This window comes from Myripristis murdjan, chromosome 16, assembly GCF_902150065.1.
Source record: "Myripristis murdjan chromosome 16, fMyrMur1.1, whole genome shotgun sequence".
Classification (NCBI taxonomy): domain Eukaryota; kingdom Metazoa; phylum Chordata; class Actinopteri; order Holocentriformes; family Holocentridae; genus Myripristis; species Myripristis murdjan.
In genome coordinates this window covers 4,419,483-4,436,437 of record NC_043995.1, presented here as the reverse complement: position 1 = coordinate 4,436,437, position 16,955 = coordinate 4,419,483, and the positions used below count along the sequence as shown (strand labels likewise).

The window sequence follows — 16,955 nt, the reverse complement described above, 5'->3', positions numbered from 1 at the left end:
TCTCCGCTTCTGCTGCCACATGAGCTGCTGATGTTCACTTGTATAGAATCAAGGAAATCTTACTTCTCTGGAACTAGTTCCAACCTGAGAGCAAGTGCACCTAAGCCTTGGGAAAAAAGCACCACATCAAGAACCCCTGGCTGTCAGCATTGCACACTGGGAGAAAATTTGCATCTTTTGTTCTAGTCAGCACTGTGCATACAGAACAGTCAAAAAGGTGAGGCGTTTGAGAGGCTCCTAGTGTTGTGGTTTTTGTGGCTTGCTGTCACACTCCTTGATAGTTTAATGCAGTCCTAGAGCAACACAGCAATATTGCAAACAAAGCTATAATTACTGTTTACTAGATCTCCTCAGGGCTCTTGGAGGTAACCTGCAATTTGAAAGCTGCATTTAAAAAAACAGCATCAAGAATCACAACTGATCCTCTAAAGCCACATACTCCCAGCGAGCAACACGACATATGGAGAGACAGTGATACCCTGGAATACCTTTGGACGATCACAAAAGTGGCAGCCTGCCTGATGGAGCAGGTTGTCCAGAACATGCACCTACCGTCGCCAGTCAAAATTAGGAGAAAGGAATTTATGGGAGGTCACAGCTGATCGGATGCTAGGTCGTGTTTAAAAGGGACAGTGACCTAAATGTGCCATGTTCTCCTCTTACACAAGACTGACCTCTGTCCCGGGATGCATCCACGCAGTTTGCTCGTCCTGTCACATCTGATATGGGCCACAGTCTGACCAACACACGCCAGCATTTTTGTTGCTTTTGTTTTGTTTCACAAGAAAGCTGCGTTGACCAGTGTCCGACCATGAATTAAACCTAAAACTAGAGAAAAAAAGGTCTTGGCAACCACCAGCAGCAAGTTTTCAACAGAATACAAGACACATCATTAGTGCTGCCTGCAACTAAAGTGGACATTAAGTCCAGCTGTGTTCAGTAAAGCAGATATGTTGAAAGTAATGTTTGACGTATAGTGCGACTAACTATTTTTTTTGTATTAATTTAAGAATGAACAAACAAAGCCTCTCATTACATGATGAAATATGCCCTTAATATCTGGATTCAAGGCAATTTTGAGTGGAAAGTTAAAGAGGACAGTGGAATGGATCTCCATCTGTCTAAACTCTTTGATAAACTGGTGCCAGGAACCCAGTATGGAGCCATTTCACTTACAATAAAGACAGACACAAAAACATCATCAATAGTAATGATGGGATTTCCATCATCTTTCAAATTAGTAAATTATTGTGTAGCAGAGCGTCATACAGAAGCAATCATCCTGAAGTGGCTCACAGCAAAAAACCAAGTCAACTGCTGATGTCATTTCTAAGGGGCACTGAGAAATCCCCTGATGGGGGTCGAGAAAGGTATAAATAAACTCCCTGCATAGGACCGGATGTGTTTCCATGGCCCCAGTGCCGCTCATAAATAAATACAGCTCCAACTGGTTGGTGTGTATGTGAGGCCAAGGTGGCTCTCTCTCTCTCATCAGAGTTTTCTTGCAGTTCGCAGAGGACAAAAACAGCCCCTGAAATTCACTGCTTGTGTTGAAATTCTGGCACTTTTGGTTGTGACTGATGTGCCAACTGGACCAACAGTGGCAGTCACAGTGGTAGCAGTCACAGTGGTGCCCGTGATCTGGGTTGTTTCATATCCACTCATATCTGATGGAAAAACACACACACTGTTGTACACTATTTGATTACTGCCTTCCATCACTGGATGCCTTACAGAGTAGGAGTTGTGGTTGTTTCCAGGAAACACACTGGGTTTTCCACAGACCAGGCCCAAACAAGAGCCAAGCTCAACCACTTATCTCCTGCAGCCCACACAGTGCTGCGAGCCTCGGCCCTCCTCTGCAACACAACTCAGAGATTTGTTGAGGAGTTGGCAGTGTGTGTGGTCAAATGGTAGCAATGGCCTTAGCATGTCAAACAGGAAGTTGTGCATTGCCGGCAACACATAAATGACTTGACACATTCCCTACTCTCAGCGTCCTCCATTAGAGAGACGGAGTGTGAGCTCCCTTTAGCTGAGAGCCACCTGTTGAACTTATGCCTAACAATATACTGGCAATGAAAATTCTCTACCCATCAGTTATGCAAAGCGATCTAACCTCTTATTAACAGCCTGGGAAAAACCCAACCTTTCATAATCCCCCACAGCCTCGTGCACATGTCCTTATGAACCCCTGAAGCCTGGGTGGGCTATTCTCCCTCTGAGCAGAATTCACTTTCTTTCTTTTATTTTTTAGTTTTTTATATTCTTCTTTGTTTGTTTGTTTTAACTTAACTAATTTTCATGTAATTTCTTTCTTACTAATTTTAAGGTCATTTTCTTGTAATTAATCCTGTTTATTTTATTTTTTGTAATTCTGGTATGCTAATTTTCTGGTCATTTTCATTAAAATGTAACACATTTTTGCAAAGTTTTCCTTTTTTCTTGTGATTTGTTGCAATTTTCTTGTAATTTATTTGCGTTTTATTTGCGGCCATTTTTTATATTTCTTTTCTGGTCAGTTTTTTTTTCTTTTTTTTCCTCTTTCAAATGCTATGACTATTTTCTTGTAACTTTTTACCAACTTCTTGCTATACTTTTGAGTCTTTTTTTCTCATGGTTCTGAGAGAGATCAAGCAAATAAGCTCAGGTTACAGGGATGTTAAAGTCATATGTAGCCATATAGGTGTATTATTTGAACTGGCTAATGTAAGTTTAAGAAAATTTGCTGTGGCCTGTGTGGTGGCATGCCAGGTACAGCTGCCTGAGAAAGGAAAACAAACACAGATGAAAAGGTCAGAGTTCAGTCAAGGAATGCCGAGCGATGCTCCCTGTGTGTGACGGAGGGAGCGTTTATGGTGGAACCCGGCCACGGCCCTTTTCCTCATGACCTTTCCGCTGCCCCCGTTTCAGCGGTGTCAAAGGACAGTGTCGGTGTCCGTGTTGCCACCTCCGCTCTGACTCCGCAGTGCATCTGAAGCAAGCCCAGTTTGAAGTAGGTGAAATCCCCACAGTGAGATCTGTGCTCTCATTGCTGTAATAGGTAACATCTCTGGCTGAGGAGCTAGTGAATGCATGGAGGACAGGCCTGTCATCATGCAGAATTGATGCCATCGAACGGGCAAGGGGCTGGCCTGGCTTGAACAGTATAAAACACTGGCAACAGCAGCCATATTTAACCTATGGGTGACTCAATTACTCTTGCAACTCTAATTAAGAAGCTTTTTTGTGCTGCCTTGTGCACTGATTTCTTTTTTTTTTTTTTTTTATTCCATCCATCACAGACTAAACACTGCTCACTGCACCAGAAATTGGGCATTAGCAAATTAGCTAACAGTCAAGACAGAAGACATGAGTAATCAGACTTGACTTTAGGCCCTTTTTTAATGAAAAAAGAAATAGTTTGAACTCCTTTTGCACTGCATGGAAAAGATTTTTCCCCACAGTTCATTTTAAATGAGCTCACTAAAGTAGATTTTTACATCAGAATTCTTCTTCCTATTTCTTTGCAATTTCAGCATAGTAAAAGACTTTCTACATGAGGAGAATATCTTAATACATGGTCTTGTTCCATCCCACTCAGTACTGAGAGTTTTATTCTCCCCAGCAACAAACAGAATAACTAAAGACTACTTCAATTGAACTACTTCAAAAAATAATAGTAGTTACACAAAGTATCAAACACTTCAAAAGTTGTTACTTGTATTACTCTAAATAAAAGAGCAAAGCTAAGTTATCAAAAAGATCTCCTGATGAGGTTCTTCACAATAAATCATCTTGATACAAACACACTGAGCTTGCTTAGAGGAGGAGGGCCAGGGAAGTTCACTTTCTGTGGGTCGAGGTATTCTATTTTATCTCTTGATCATTTACACAGACATATTTCAGTTATTCCTCTCTCTGGAGCTGTAATTATAAAATAATATAAGATACTTCCTGCTCGTCATGAGTGCTTTTTTCTTAATAACAAGCCCAACTCGATATGCAACTATATGCAAATCTGAGCTAAATCATACTTCAGTGAGATTAAAGAGTCATTTTGCTTGGTTTGCATCATTAGAAAAGCACAAACTGTTTCATGTGGATGTTCTGTGTCTTGCAAACTTGACATTTGTCCAAGCTAAGCCTTAGATGGAGACATCAAAGTGTTTCTGTTAAACTGACTCACTTTTAGGTCAAGGTGTGGCTGGTACAGGGACTGGTACTTCCTCCAACCTGACAGGTGCACTAAACCAGAACCTACACACAGTGATTCATCTTGTTAAAGAGACACTCCACCACAAGAGTACACCACACACACACACACACACACACATACACACACACACACACACACAATTTCAACAACAAAGCAAACATGACAAGACAGGTTTGGGTGGAACTTCATGAAGACAAACACCCAGCGGCTCATGTGCAGAACAACAAGAGCAATTGGCTGCGGGTTTGGGTTGGTGAGGGTGGATCCCAGATCCAACTATTGATGCACGCTTCCATGTCAGACTGTCACTGTCAGCCTCACACCAACAGCTGCAATATGAGCCCAGGCGACGGCCTCCCATGCTGTGTGAGTGTAATGAGGACTAATCCCTTTGCAGCAGCACTAAGGGCACCCACTTCAATCAGCAGGTGACAACACGGCATTGGCACGGAAAGACCCAGTGGCACCTTCAGCCGGTCACCTTTCAACGGAGCATGCCTGACGGCTCTCAAGGTTACACAGGGCAACTGAAAACGTGACTAATGCTCTGGGTAAACATACCATGTATTAAGCTGTGTGTGAACATAAAGTATACAGTGTGAGCCTGTTTAGGAACAAGGAAAAAAAATATCTGATATGTAGTGGAAAAATAGCAATAGTGCTACTATTACTTCTGCTATTATCACTACTAGTTGGTTAACCTTTATTTGTTAAGAGAAGGCCCAACTTATTACAGATGCAAAATAATAATTTTTAAAAAATGTGTTTACAAAGCAGAAGCAATACTACTTCTACTACTACTACTACTACTACTAATAATAATAATAATAATGAATAAATCTACTATTACTACTACGACTGCTGATCAAAATGATGACAAAAATAAACTTAGTAAGTAGTAATAAAATGATGAATGACAAATTATTAAATACATATTGTAAAATGTGCTGTAATAATAATTATTATTAGCAGTAGTAGTACCAGCAGTAGTTTTACATATATACAGAACAGCAATTACAATGATTTAAGCACTGATAACGTCTGCTACATGCAACAACTCCCACCTGGCCCATGTGCAGTACAACAAAATCATAACCAGTATGTACCTTCCAGCACAATGAGAGAGAGAGAGGGAGAGAGACTGAGAGAGGGAGAGAGAGAGAGAGAGAGAGAGAGAGAGAGAGAGAGAGAGAGAGAGAGAGAGAGAGGGCAAACTCAACTAATCTGACTGCATGACTTTGACTCCCCTCACTGCCTTCCCTTGCACATTTAACGTCTTAAAGCCAATTTGTTTCTTCATCATGCATCCTGCGGCTCCCTTACCTTGCCCTTTGCGCTTTTTCAAGCCCCAGAATGCGATCAGAGTGACTATGTGCCCCAAAACCACCAGGGCAGGGAGCACGGGTCCTGGGGGACTAGCCAGCATTAGTTAGAATCAAGGGATAAGCTATAGAGGAAAAAAAAAAAAACTATGGCAGTAGTGACAGGTGGGCTGGGATTGAGGGGTGAAAGGAGAGCGGGACAGCGTGGGCGTGCCAGGGGTAATGAAGGGGGGGTCGGGTAGACAGGGGCTTTTTAAAAAAAGGACGTCCCGTTCAAGCCTTGAGAATTCCTGCTGTTTTCCCCACCCTGCAGCTATTTACTGAAGCCTTTTTCTAGTCTGGTTCTCCTGCTTCTTCGGCCCTCTAAGGCCCCTAAGCCATTTTTGCCATTCACGCAACATGTTTCTCATTTATTTTTATTCTTTATATTTTCTTTTTTTTATTCGTACATTTATTTTATGCTCTGCATGATAACAAGCTGTACACTGTCACTCTTGAAAAGGTCGGTCAAACAACACAATATATTGCCAGAAATAATCATTTGAATTTTTTCTAAATCCCAGTTTAGTTTTTCCACCTCACATCTCTCTATCACCTCAGCAATTTAATTTCAATTACACAGACTACAAGAGTATTGTATGACACTGTGTTTTTACATCTTCTTGGATTTACTTCTCTAAAACATTCCATCTTATCATATCTGCTGCTTCTTGTTAGGCAAACCACACAGGATATTCCTGTTCTCTACCTTGTTCTCCCTGTAATTTCTTGGGAGTAAAGCCAAATCCAAAGAAGAGCCCTAGTAACGCCAAGCAAGTCCAAGCAGTTTTTCTGATTGCTTGTCTTCTTATCTACTGATGCTGACAGCTCTCTAAGCTTGTAACATCTCCACTTATTACCACCGAATGTCTTGGAGCAGAAACTGATGCCATGTACACCCATATGCATATGTATTAGTAATGTTCCACATAATGCATGACTACATAGGTGGCATGTCAGTCAGAACGCTGATAGAAGCTGCAGCTGTAGAAAGTCCTGTGCCCATTTTCTACACAACATGGTTTCCCAGATGCCATGAGTTTGTGCTGGACAATAGCAGGTGGTTGTAGTTTTACAGCGATCTGAAATAACCCAGACAGATACAAAGGGCTGTGACACAGACACACCCACACAGCCACACACACACACACACACACACACACACACACACACACACACAAGAGTCTGGTTTATGAATAAAACAGTTTTTCCTCAAGTCATCCTTGCTTGTTGCTATATGTCCATCAGATGTCAAACTGACAGGAAAAATTACTTTCTAAAGGTGGCCTAGAGGGGGACAGGTACACACCACTCTACACGTACATACACACACACACCCACCCACACACACATGCATTCCCTTAGCCATCACCCCCACCCCAAACCACCTCTGTTCTCCTCTACATAGCATTCAATAAAGGAAAATATAAAAAGCAGCCAACATTCACAATTCAAGTCAGTCTAAATGTGAACAAGGGTTAAATATGGAATACAATTTGTGATCCACCAGTCCAAGGTTGTGGTTTGGTGAACGTGCGTGCGTGTGTGTGTGTGCGTGTATCTGGCCTGTCAGTGTGTGTATGCGCACCTCTCGGTAACACAACAAGATTTCACGCGGTACATTTGCCAGAAACACAGCGACAGCCGGCGGCCAGAGAACCAGACAAACACAGAGAGACACGGACAGACACGCTACACTCCGTCGACCTACCAGGTATGATCTTCATCTAAGAGACAGGACGGAGAGGAAGAGGAGGACAAGGGTGAAAAGAAAGAGCTGGACAGAGGGGGAATGGCAGGGACAGAAGAGGCTCCTGTTTGTTTGCTCTTGGGTGCCTTGTTTCTCCCACGTCTTCAATTTTGACAGGCTGTGCCTGTTGCTCGGATTCGTCAGCCTGCTCTCCAGTGACTGGGGGAGGAGGGAGGACACGCCATGCCAGGGAAGGGGGAAGGGGGCGAAGGGGCTGAGAGGGCTGAGAGGGGTGGGTGACGAAGGGGGAGAGGGCTGGAGCTGACTGAGGGTTATAAATATCCACCAAAGCCAGATGATTACATAGTGTCACAGTTAGAAACTGATGGAAGTGCTCTGGCGGACCACTTGGCTACACTCGCCCCCTAGAGATGCCCCTACAAACACGCCTCTCTCCCCCTCTTTTTCATCACAGTGATGATGGGTTTATTCTGTGAGATTATGTCATGGGTCTCAGCCTGACCAGAAACTAGATCTCATCTATGTGAGACCCCCTGCTGAGGTACTACATGATTAACATATGCTAGAGCTGTCACTGGACCTAATACTGTCAGCATGTATTAGACCCATTGAACTATATTACTGCAGAAAGACCAGTGCCGCTACACAATCAATATCTTACTCTTGAGAAACGAGCATCCCTTCAATCCCTCTCCTCAGCTTTCTGTTTGTTTCACAGGAATATTGAAAAGTTACTAAGGCAAAGCAAGCATTGTTAAAGGCTGAGGCAACTTATGATCCAGAAATTGAATCTTATTCCACTGTTCTACGTTTGGACTGGATACAGTTAATGCCACTGTGGAAGAAACCATAACATTATGATGAAAAATATCATTAGAGCAAGGAAAATACAGAACTTAGGCTGAATATTACCAACTGAAATGTTCTTCTTTGCCTAGATGTCACGGGCTATAGATGCCAATGACCACACTTCCACTGGTTTTAGCAACGGATAGATTGCTGGAGAGTTTAGCATGGCCCAAGCTCCAGGACTCCCTTAATGCTGATCCCTTATTGCCTTTGGGAGCTAAGCAAAGCACAACTATTTCTAAATATAGCATGTTTTAATGCATGCATTTGGTATTGTGAATTGTAGTGTTGACAGTGTTAATAGTGATCCCACATAGTGCCTGGAGAGTTGGGATTTTCTTCTCATATGAAACACTAGAGATGGATCCCCTGTGTGAAATGAAGGTGGCTACATTGTAACAGTCTGTGGGGGCTTTTGAGAGGTTCATAGAGATATCCACCATGGACATAAGCCCTCATGAACTCCTGAACTCCATAAGCGCCTGACCCTATGGACATCTTATTCAAAAGGTATTCTAAACTTGAACCCGGAGGAAAATGCCTCAGGGCTCAGTTATGCACCAGAAACCTAATCATCACCCCATATCACAGGCAGCTCAGATTCTGTAAATCCTGTTCTATTTTAGTTAATAATCAATCATGCCCAAGCAGCTGGCAAGGTGTGTCTTTGGAAAATGTACAGTAACTTGGTGGGTAAAGGTCAAACACTTTGGTGAACTTTGGAGAAAAAAAAGAGAAATAAACACACACTGCAGGAACTGTTGAAGCTAAAAAGGTGGGTGGGTTTGTGCGCTCTGACAGATACCCTACCCTCTCTGTGTGTGCGCGTGTGTGTGTGTGTACATGTGTGTGATTCATTTGCACAAAGCCCACAAAGCTAAAAACTGCTCCTCCTATTCGCGACTAAAACTGAAGCAGTTTTATATTCAACCCCTATAATCACAAAGCCTTTATGGCATGCTGACAAAAGACTAACAGTCAACATGTACCATGGGAAATGACTAACATCATAATCATCTTAGCCAAATCCTCAATATATTCCACATGTTATCAATCTGACTGTTCCAGGCACTTACCCTACAATGAATTAACTAGTATACTGCTACAGAAGATCTGCCGCTCCCTGGCACTGGCGAGCCTGCACTCATTAAGATGCATTAGACTACCATTAAACATGATTCCAGCAACTTTTCCCTCTGTGCACGCCAACTAGGCAGTTCAAACTGGCAACCAACACTCCTATGTTGGAGGATCACACACAATGGGGGAGGGAAATGTTTTGGCTTCTTATTACACTGTTCAGTTATTGTTGTACACATTACATGATTTACTTCACCCTACCCTGCAATTGTTTGATGCATGTCTTTTTGCTGGAGGTCAGTGTAAAATGTTAGCACAAACACCAAATTTTCAAAATCTAATATATGGCACAGTATGAAACTACTTTAGAAACTCTTTTGAACTGGAATCGGGAAGGCTTTTAGCTCCAAAGTTCATGAAACAAGGCAGGTAGCAGCTATGTGAAGATAAAGTACTCTCAGCTTTCATTGGGTCACGGGCTTTCAGTGTTGGCGCACACTGCCGTGAAAACATCTAGTCAATGTCAAAATGTTTGATGACTAGGCTTGTGTCTTCATTTATGAAATGTGGACTGATACGTTCTCCCTCTCATGATGAGCCCAGTAAAATATTAGATGTGATTTCACAGGTGGCGTCAGCAGTAAGAGATAGGGCAGGACAGCTAAGGTCATTAACTATGTTTTGAGCAAAACAGAAGCAGTGGCCAGATTGGCTGCCACCAGCAGCAGCAGCAGATCCTATTGTCGCTGCCAAGCCACAACACAGGCTATTGATAGATAGCATGAGACTGAGCAGTCTTCCTCCTTTTTTCACCTCAGAAAGGTCAGGCTCATGATTTTGGCCCTTGCAATTGAGACTGGCCCTGGGTGAGTCATGCACAACACAAAAATCATGTGCCATTATAACGAAAGTGATTAACTGGAGCATACTCTTCTGTAGCTGTCCATTTGAGTTGTACAAATATGCACTGGGCATGTCTGCAGAGGTGGAAACAAAGTGGAACTCAATGGAATGTCTGGGATATGACTTGCTCTAATTGCCTGTGGTGCCATGTGTGGGCAGATCTTAAATGGCATGTCTATTTCTAACAAAAAGCAAACTACTTGCTGTCCAGCTTTTGTTTAAGCATGCACAGAACCCTTTATTCAGATATCACAAATGTCACACACAAAGGCTAAGTGTTTTCTTCAAGTCTAGGGCAGCTTTAGGAGCCTGATACTTGTTTTGAAGATTCAACACAACATTTCTGAGCGACAAGTCAGGGTTGTCAGCTTGCCAAAAATACTTTTGCTCTTCTTGGTTTCCAAATAACAGTGACTGATTGATGCCTCAGAGATTGCAGTGGTGCACAAGTAGACATACCATTCTATAGCTTTCACCCAGGGCGTGACTGAAGATGGCAACAGGTATTTTCTTAATCATAGTACCAAGAATACCACAGTCAACCACCGCCCAATTTAACACTGGCTATCAAATCTGTCTGTCAATGTTTAAACTTGATTGTAAGCTACTGCAAGTGTGATCACCAAAATAAACAGGGATTGGGTTGTTCAACAAATGATATGAAACATATCATCTAGACACCTCTGGCTAAGTGTTGGAGGCATCTGGCCTGTGTTATAGATGGCTGCTGGGTGATAGTGGCTATTCATGGACAGTAGATGTCAGCAGTGGTGTAGCAAACAGTGTGGTTAGCAAGGCACTGCTGTGTCCATGTGGGGTCAGATCCTTGAGATAACTTCACTCATGATATGTCACCTTCACAATAAGGGGTCCTGTTGAGTCTTACTATCAGTGTTAAGCAGTGTTAAGTTTTTTTTTTTTTTTTTTTTTTTTTTTTTTAAAACCAAAAAAAAAAACAAAAAAACAAAGCAGGATTACTTTGAAATTAAGCATAAAAGTTTTTTTTTTTTTTTTTTTTTTTTTGCTTACAATCAGTTGCACATGTTCATGTCATACACTTTGAGTTTAACTTCAAATGTTCTTATTTTCGCAATGAGGAGCAGAGACTGACTATAAGAACAAGGCTTCTAATTGGATCCAGATCCAAAGCTTCATGTCATGTGTGGAACCAAACAAACACACCCACAGAACTATGAGCAGGCTATTCCAACTTCCTGATTTTTTTGCTGTCTGTTGCTCACACCCACAACAGACAACGCCCATGTGAACTCCTCTCTGTGCACTCTCTATGGGCCACAGAATTCCAAATCCAAGTCAAAATAACAAGTTATTTCACTTGTGAGAGTTGTGAAATATTAGACATTGTCCAAGTCCTGCCATAACATGAGCATGATTCGGACTGATCATGATTTGACATTAGCAGTATATCATTAAAGCACAGAAATTATTTCTACTTTAACTTCAGCAGAGCCAACCACAATGAGAATGTTGGCAGAATTTGCTGAACATTCTGGAACTTTTTTTTTTTTTTTTTCCAAATCCATGGGACTGGTGGGGAGCACACAGCCACGTTAAGATAATATATTCTAGATAACTCCCAAACCCTGAGCATAACGTAACGTAAACATATGAGGGGCATGCAGCCCTTATGCTTATCCCACACCAGCATAGGCTGATGGGAGGATCAGCAAAACATCCATAAAACACAAGACAGTGCCAAGAACACAGTCTTACTGGAGCAAAGAGGAGAGAGGCTCCCAGAAGAACCACACCCCCTTTTCTCATTCATTCTGGCTTAAACTTATCACGCAGGCCAATCTCTGCAGGGACCAGGCGAGGCTGAAGCTTAACATACCGCCCCACCTTGTTGGAATGACTGCAGATTTGCATCATCTCAACTAGCCAACACACTGAGATACAGATATTACTATTGTGACTGAGACTGTCTGTACGACTCGGTCTATTGTTCAAGAAAACTGGAATTACTCCCAAAAAGTGGGCTTTGTGAAGTCTTACTTGAATGATAGGCGTCATTAAAGCATGTTAAAAATGCTTTACAGATTAGCGTCAGTGTTTTCATTAGAGCCTGTGCTGCAGCATGCAACTGATGATTTTAACCTGTGATTATCAGGAGGATCTTTATCAGGACTGTACGAAGACTGAAGGTCTCAAAACTAAAGAACAGTGTGTTAACAGTGTCACTGGTACTCTGTCTATTTTAACACAGATAATTAAATCACTGCCACATCTCAGTGGGTTCTTAGTTGTTTATCATCTCACTGAGACTATTTCCAAAAAGCCTGTCTCTAGCCCACATCAAACAATAGATGCACTCTAGCATGAGACCACACTCTGTAATATGTAACTTCCAGCAGCTATAAACTGTAATCAAATCATGCAAAATAATAGTCTGAAAAAGAAGTCATGGACAGACAATTATAGCATGAGAATGACCTGCAGAATATAAAACCCTATAAGAATGCAACACTGCGGCAGAGCAACCATAGAGCCATCATCAAATCTCCTGCCTCACACCTCCCACACTTCAAAGAACGGTGGGAACCCAGGTAACGGCAATTACATCACATGCACAGAGAACAGGACAGGAAGTAGGTTAACTCGGGACACCTTCAAACAAACCTTCTACGAAGTTAGGCCACGTCTTGTCCTCTGGCTCCTCCAGTGAATGATCCCAGTCTTCTGCAGGTGAGGCTCCCCGGACAGTTCCCACTGTTGCTTTCAACAAATGTGCCCGCTCAGTGGCCAGCTCTTCCAGGACGTCCAGGTCCAGCACCTCTTCTTCCTCCTCAGGGGATCCAGGTACAGGAGGTGACTGTCCTGCAGCTGCCTCAGGACTGGCAATCTGCTTTACCTCAATTATCTCTTCAACCACTACAATCTTCCTCTTCATGGCTGCCTCGTCTATTTCAGGGCTTTCTGACTGACAGGTGTCCCCCAGGTGAGGCTGGGCAAGCTGGGAAGATGCAGGTGTGGCAGCGTCAGAGGGTGTGTCCTCCTCTAAGTCCTTGTTGTCTTCCTCCTGCTTTGCGGCCTTGGGAACAGAGAGCCTTTTCTCTGCGCTGCGCTCTGCTGCCTGAGCGGCTGACTGTTGTGCAATTCTGGGAGGCTCCCCTTGCTCGACGAGGGGGCTGGCCTGTGCTTCAGCTCCAGCTGCCTCTGCTGTTACTGCTGGTGCCGCTGACGCTAATTCTCCGGCTGCGGGTGCTTCCCTCGCAGAGGAGGATGTTTTTGGTTTCAGGACCTCCCGCTTGATTTTTTCAGCAAAGAGCAGGGTTGGCTCCACCTCCCCTTTGTCTGCTGGGGCCTCAGCAGGCACAGCTGCAGCCTGTCTGATTTCCTCACTGTGCATTCTTTCAGGAGTCATCTTTGGAGAGCCATTCATTTTTGTCAGTTCAGAGGCCATGGCAAGGCTGTCTTTAACAGTGGCCTGGGGCAATGATGTAATCTCAGTGGATGATAACGGCTCTGCTTCAGGTGAAAAGACAGGCTTTGTGTTTATGGCGTCTGAGACTGGGGAGTGAGTCTGCTTTTTCCCTTTCCCCTTCTTCTTAGTTTTTGAAGATTCCTCCACAGTTTTGCTTGTACTTACTAGTACTTTTGCCTCACTCTCAGCTATAGGCTTCTCAGATTGTGACAGTGGTGAAGAGGTTTTCTCTGCAGCTACAGAACTTTCTTGCGTGAGCTCCACTTGAATTGTTTTCTGTACTGTCACTGTTTCCACTTTAGTGACAGTCACTACGTCCGTCTCAGATTTCAGTGTCTCCATGTCTGTGGAGCATAATGCTCCCTGTGTGATTTTGCTGACTCTGGTTTTCTCAACCTTCCCTTTTACTTGTGCCTTGTCTGTGAGCTCCTCTAGGGGCACTGCAGGAGGCTGAACTAATGGTAGTGATGCTTGTTTAGAAATGTTCTGGTGCTCAACATGTTTAGGCAGTTCTTGCTTTAGCTCCCTATCAGCATTTGTTTTAGCCTCCGAGTTCTTTTTATCTACAGGTGATGGCCTCTCAGACATTATGGTGGTAGATGTGGTTGATGATTCTGACATAATTACTGGTGTGGCTTTGAGGATATTCTCTGCCACCACCACCTTTGTGTCAGGTGTTTCCTCAGCACTGATTGTTTGAGCTATCTCACCTGGAGATTTCTTTTTCTTCTTTTTTGATTTAGAACTTCCTTCAACCACCTGTTTGGTTTCATTAACCTTTACTGTGGAGAGTGAATGATCACTGAGGTTAGGTACATTAGAGTCTTTTTGTACCAATTTAGGTCCCTGCACTGAGGGTTCAGGGATCTCTCCAGACATTAATGTCTTCTCAGTCTTCTTGAAATGTGAAATTGTCTTTTCACTTGTTATCCTCTGTTCTGTGGCTATCTTTATCTCTGTAGTTTCCCTACTGAGGGCTTCTGCATCTTGAGCACTGGTCATTGGTGATGAGGTAGTCAATGTAGTGATGGCAGTTTCAACCTCAAGTATGGGAGCCCCCTCAGTGATGGTCTCTGTAATAACTTTTTGGGGCACATCATTAGTTTTAAACTTTGCTGGGGGATTAATTTCCACAACGGTGCTATCAATGGGCTCCTGAATGACTTTAATTTCAACAGTCTTCTCCTTGATTGCATCAACAGGCAAAACTGGCTTGCTGTAGGAGCTGTCAAGTGAGAGTTTGGTGGTCTTCTGAGTCACAGTCATTTTTGCTGGTTTCTTTTCCTTTTCTTGATCTATCTTCAAATCAGTTGGTGTTTTCGTTTCTTCACCTGATTCCTCAATAACTTTTACTTCCTTGAACTTGACATCCTTGACCTCTTTAGTCAGAGGTCTGGGGGTCTCCTGAACAGCAGCCTTTGTAGTTGCTCTCTGGGGCTTCTCTATAACAACTGCAGTTTCACTTGGAGCCATGACTTCTGCAGCATTAATTGGTTCCTCAATCATGTTTTTCACCATAGCCTTCTCCTCTTTGATCCTGGTAGTAGTAGATGTTGAGATAACCAATTTCCTGGTAAACATTTCACTTGCCCCCTCTTCACCTTTCTTGGGCTTCTCTTTATTTGTTTTGATAGAAGAGGATTCAGCAGTAATCTTCGATGTTGTAGCATCTGCAGCTCCGCCCACATCAGTTAATGGTAGAGCTGCTTTGGAAAGCACTGGAGTACTCTGTGAAATTTCCTGGTTCAAAGCACTTTTCTGAACCCACATCATCTGAGGCTTCTCCCCTTGGACTTCAGAAACTCTTTTCTCTTGCAATGTCATCAGTGGTCTGTTGGTGCTGACATCAGAGTGCTGATGAGAGACAGTTGCCCTAGAGACACTTTTCACCTGGCTCTCCTCCATCTTCATTGCTTCACTGCGGAAGCCCCTCCCCTTCCTTAGTGGAGGCTGATGTTGGTCCTCCAGTTCCCATGATGCTTTAGGTCTAACTGGTTCAGCAATCAGAGGACGACCTCTGAACCTAGGGGTTGTATCAGAATAGGTCTCTTCTCCAGCATCCATCCTCTTATGGCGGTAGCCTTGACGCTCATCCAGTGCCTTCTGGCTCTCTCCTCCAGTCCTGCCTCCTGGCTTGGGAACATAAGAAGTCGGACCCTCCACAGATTGGACCCGTGCAGCACGGTGGGCAATGGCTAGGGTGGCAGCTGGTCTCCTAACCCTCTGCAGGGAGGCTGGCATGATCTCAGGAGGCAGGTGAAGGTGGTCACGCAGGTAAACAATGCCCTCATTGGTAAGGTACCAGTAGAAATGCCTCCAGGCGAATGTTTCCTTAACATAGCCTCTGGACTTGAGGGAGCCCATGGCTCGGATCACTTGCAGGTTTGCCACACCTGGTATCTCAGGATGCTTCGTCTGAGGCCTTTTGTCCTTCTTGGCCACCATGACACCATCTCGAAACAGGAGCTCATAGATGGCCCTCAGGTCCCTGAGGGGCATCACCATTCCAGCGACCATTGTGCTTTATGCCAGTGTATTTTGCACAAAGGAACAGCAAAATTAAAAGGCACAACCCTAAAGGAAGATAAGTTAAAAAAAAATCTCACTCCTTTCTCAGTCAGTGGATCCAGTGGCAAAACCGGCTGCCACGTGCTTCTCAACTCAATTAGACAAAAAAATGTATGAAGAAATCCTTTTATTTTTTCTTCTCCCTTTTCTTCCTCAGATTCTTCTCGTCCCTTTGAGTTTCATGAAGAAAAATAGTATTCCTCTGTGAAAACTGTCCTAAACAAAATCAAGAGAGTGCTGTTCCCTCTTATAGTCAGCCAGGCTTGGAACTGAACAGACTCCGTTCTGCCGAGACGGCAATGACAGAATGGAAGAGAGAGAGCGTGTGCGTATGCAAGTGAGTGAGTGAGTGAGTGAGAGAGAGAGAGGCACACTTCTCTGCCCAGCTCCTCCTACCCTCGCTAATTCTTAGGAAAAGTTGGCATGGAAAAAAATCACTAAACTAAACTGAACATCAGCGAGAGGGAAACGAAAAAAAAAATTAAAAGTGACTATCCAGTAACTGAAAGAGAAAGAATGGCAGCAAAGTCAAATGAATGGAGCAACACACCTATGAAGTGTGTTTGAGCACATGCTGTGTAGCTCTGTGACTTTTACGGAGACGCCCACCCGTCCCACACATGAGAACACACGCCTTCACACATACACACTTATACTTATGAACACACAATATGGCTCAGTGGAACACACCCCTCGGTGTGTCTCACACTCCAATCTAAGGAGTGGGTTGTTCTAAAGAGAGATTAGTGACAGGAAAGAGAAACACCCATTTGGCATACATCTATCCTACCCTGGGGAGACACACTATTTATCCATGTAGCTTATCTACACACACACTGT

General features: G+C 43.5%; 1 protein-coding gene across 8 annotated transcripts in view; it reads right to left on the bottom strand.

Moving 5' to 3' along the window:
• The window catches only part of LOC115373960 (plectin-like), a 154,933-nt gene that overhangs the window by 60,933 nt on the left and 77,045 nt on the right, over positions 1-16,955 (bottom strand). For 3 of the 8 annotated variants that reach the window (XM_030072622.1, XM_030072623.1, XM_030072624.1), the window contains exon 1: positions 12,743-16,681. The exons of 4 other annotated variants lie outside the window; for them this stretch is intronic. In XM_030072622.1, the coding sequence (XP_029928482.1) occupies positions 12,743-16,064 (3,322 nt within the window). In that variant the 5' untranslated portion in view covers positions 16,065-16,681. Of the gene's footprint in view, positions 1-12,742; positions 16,682-16,955 lie in introns of those variants that run through there. One more of the 8 variants, XM_030072630.1, reaches the window with a different exon arrangement.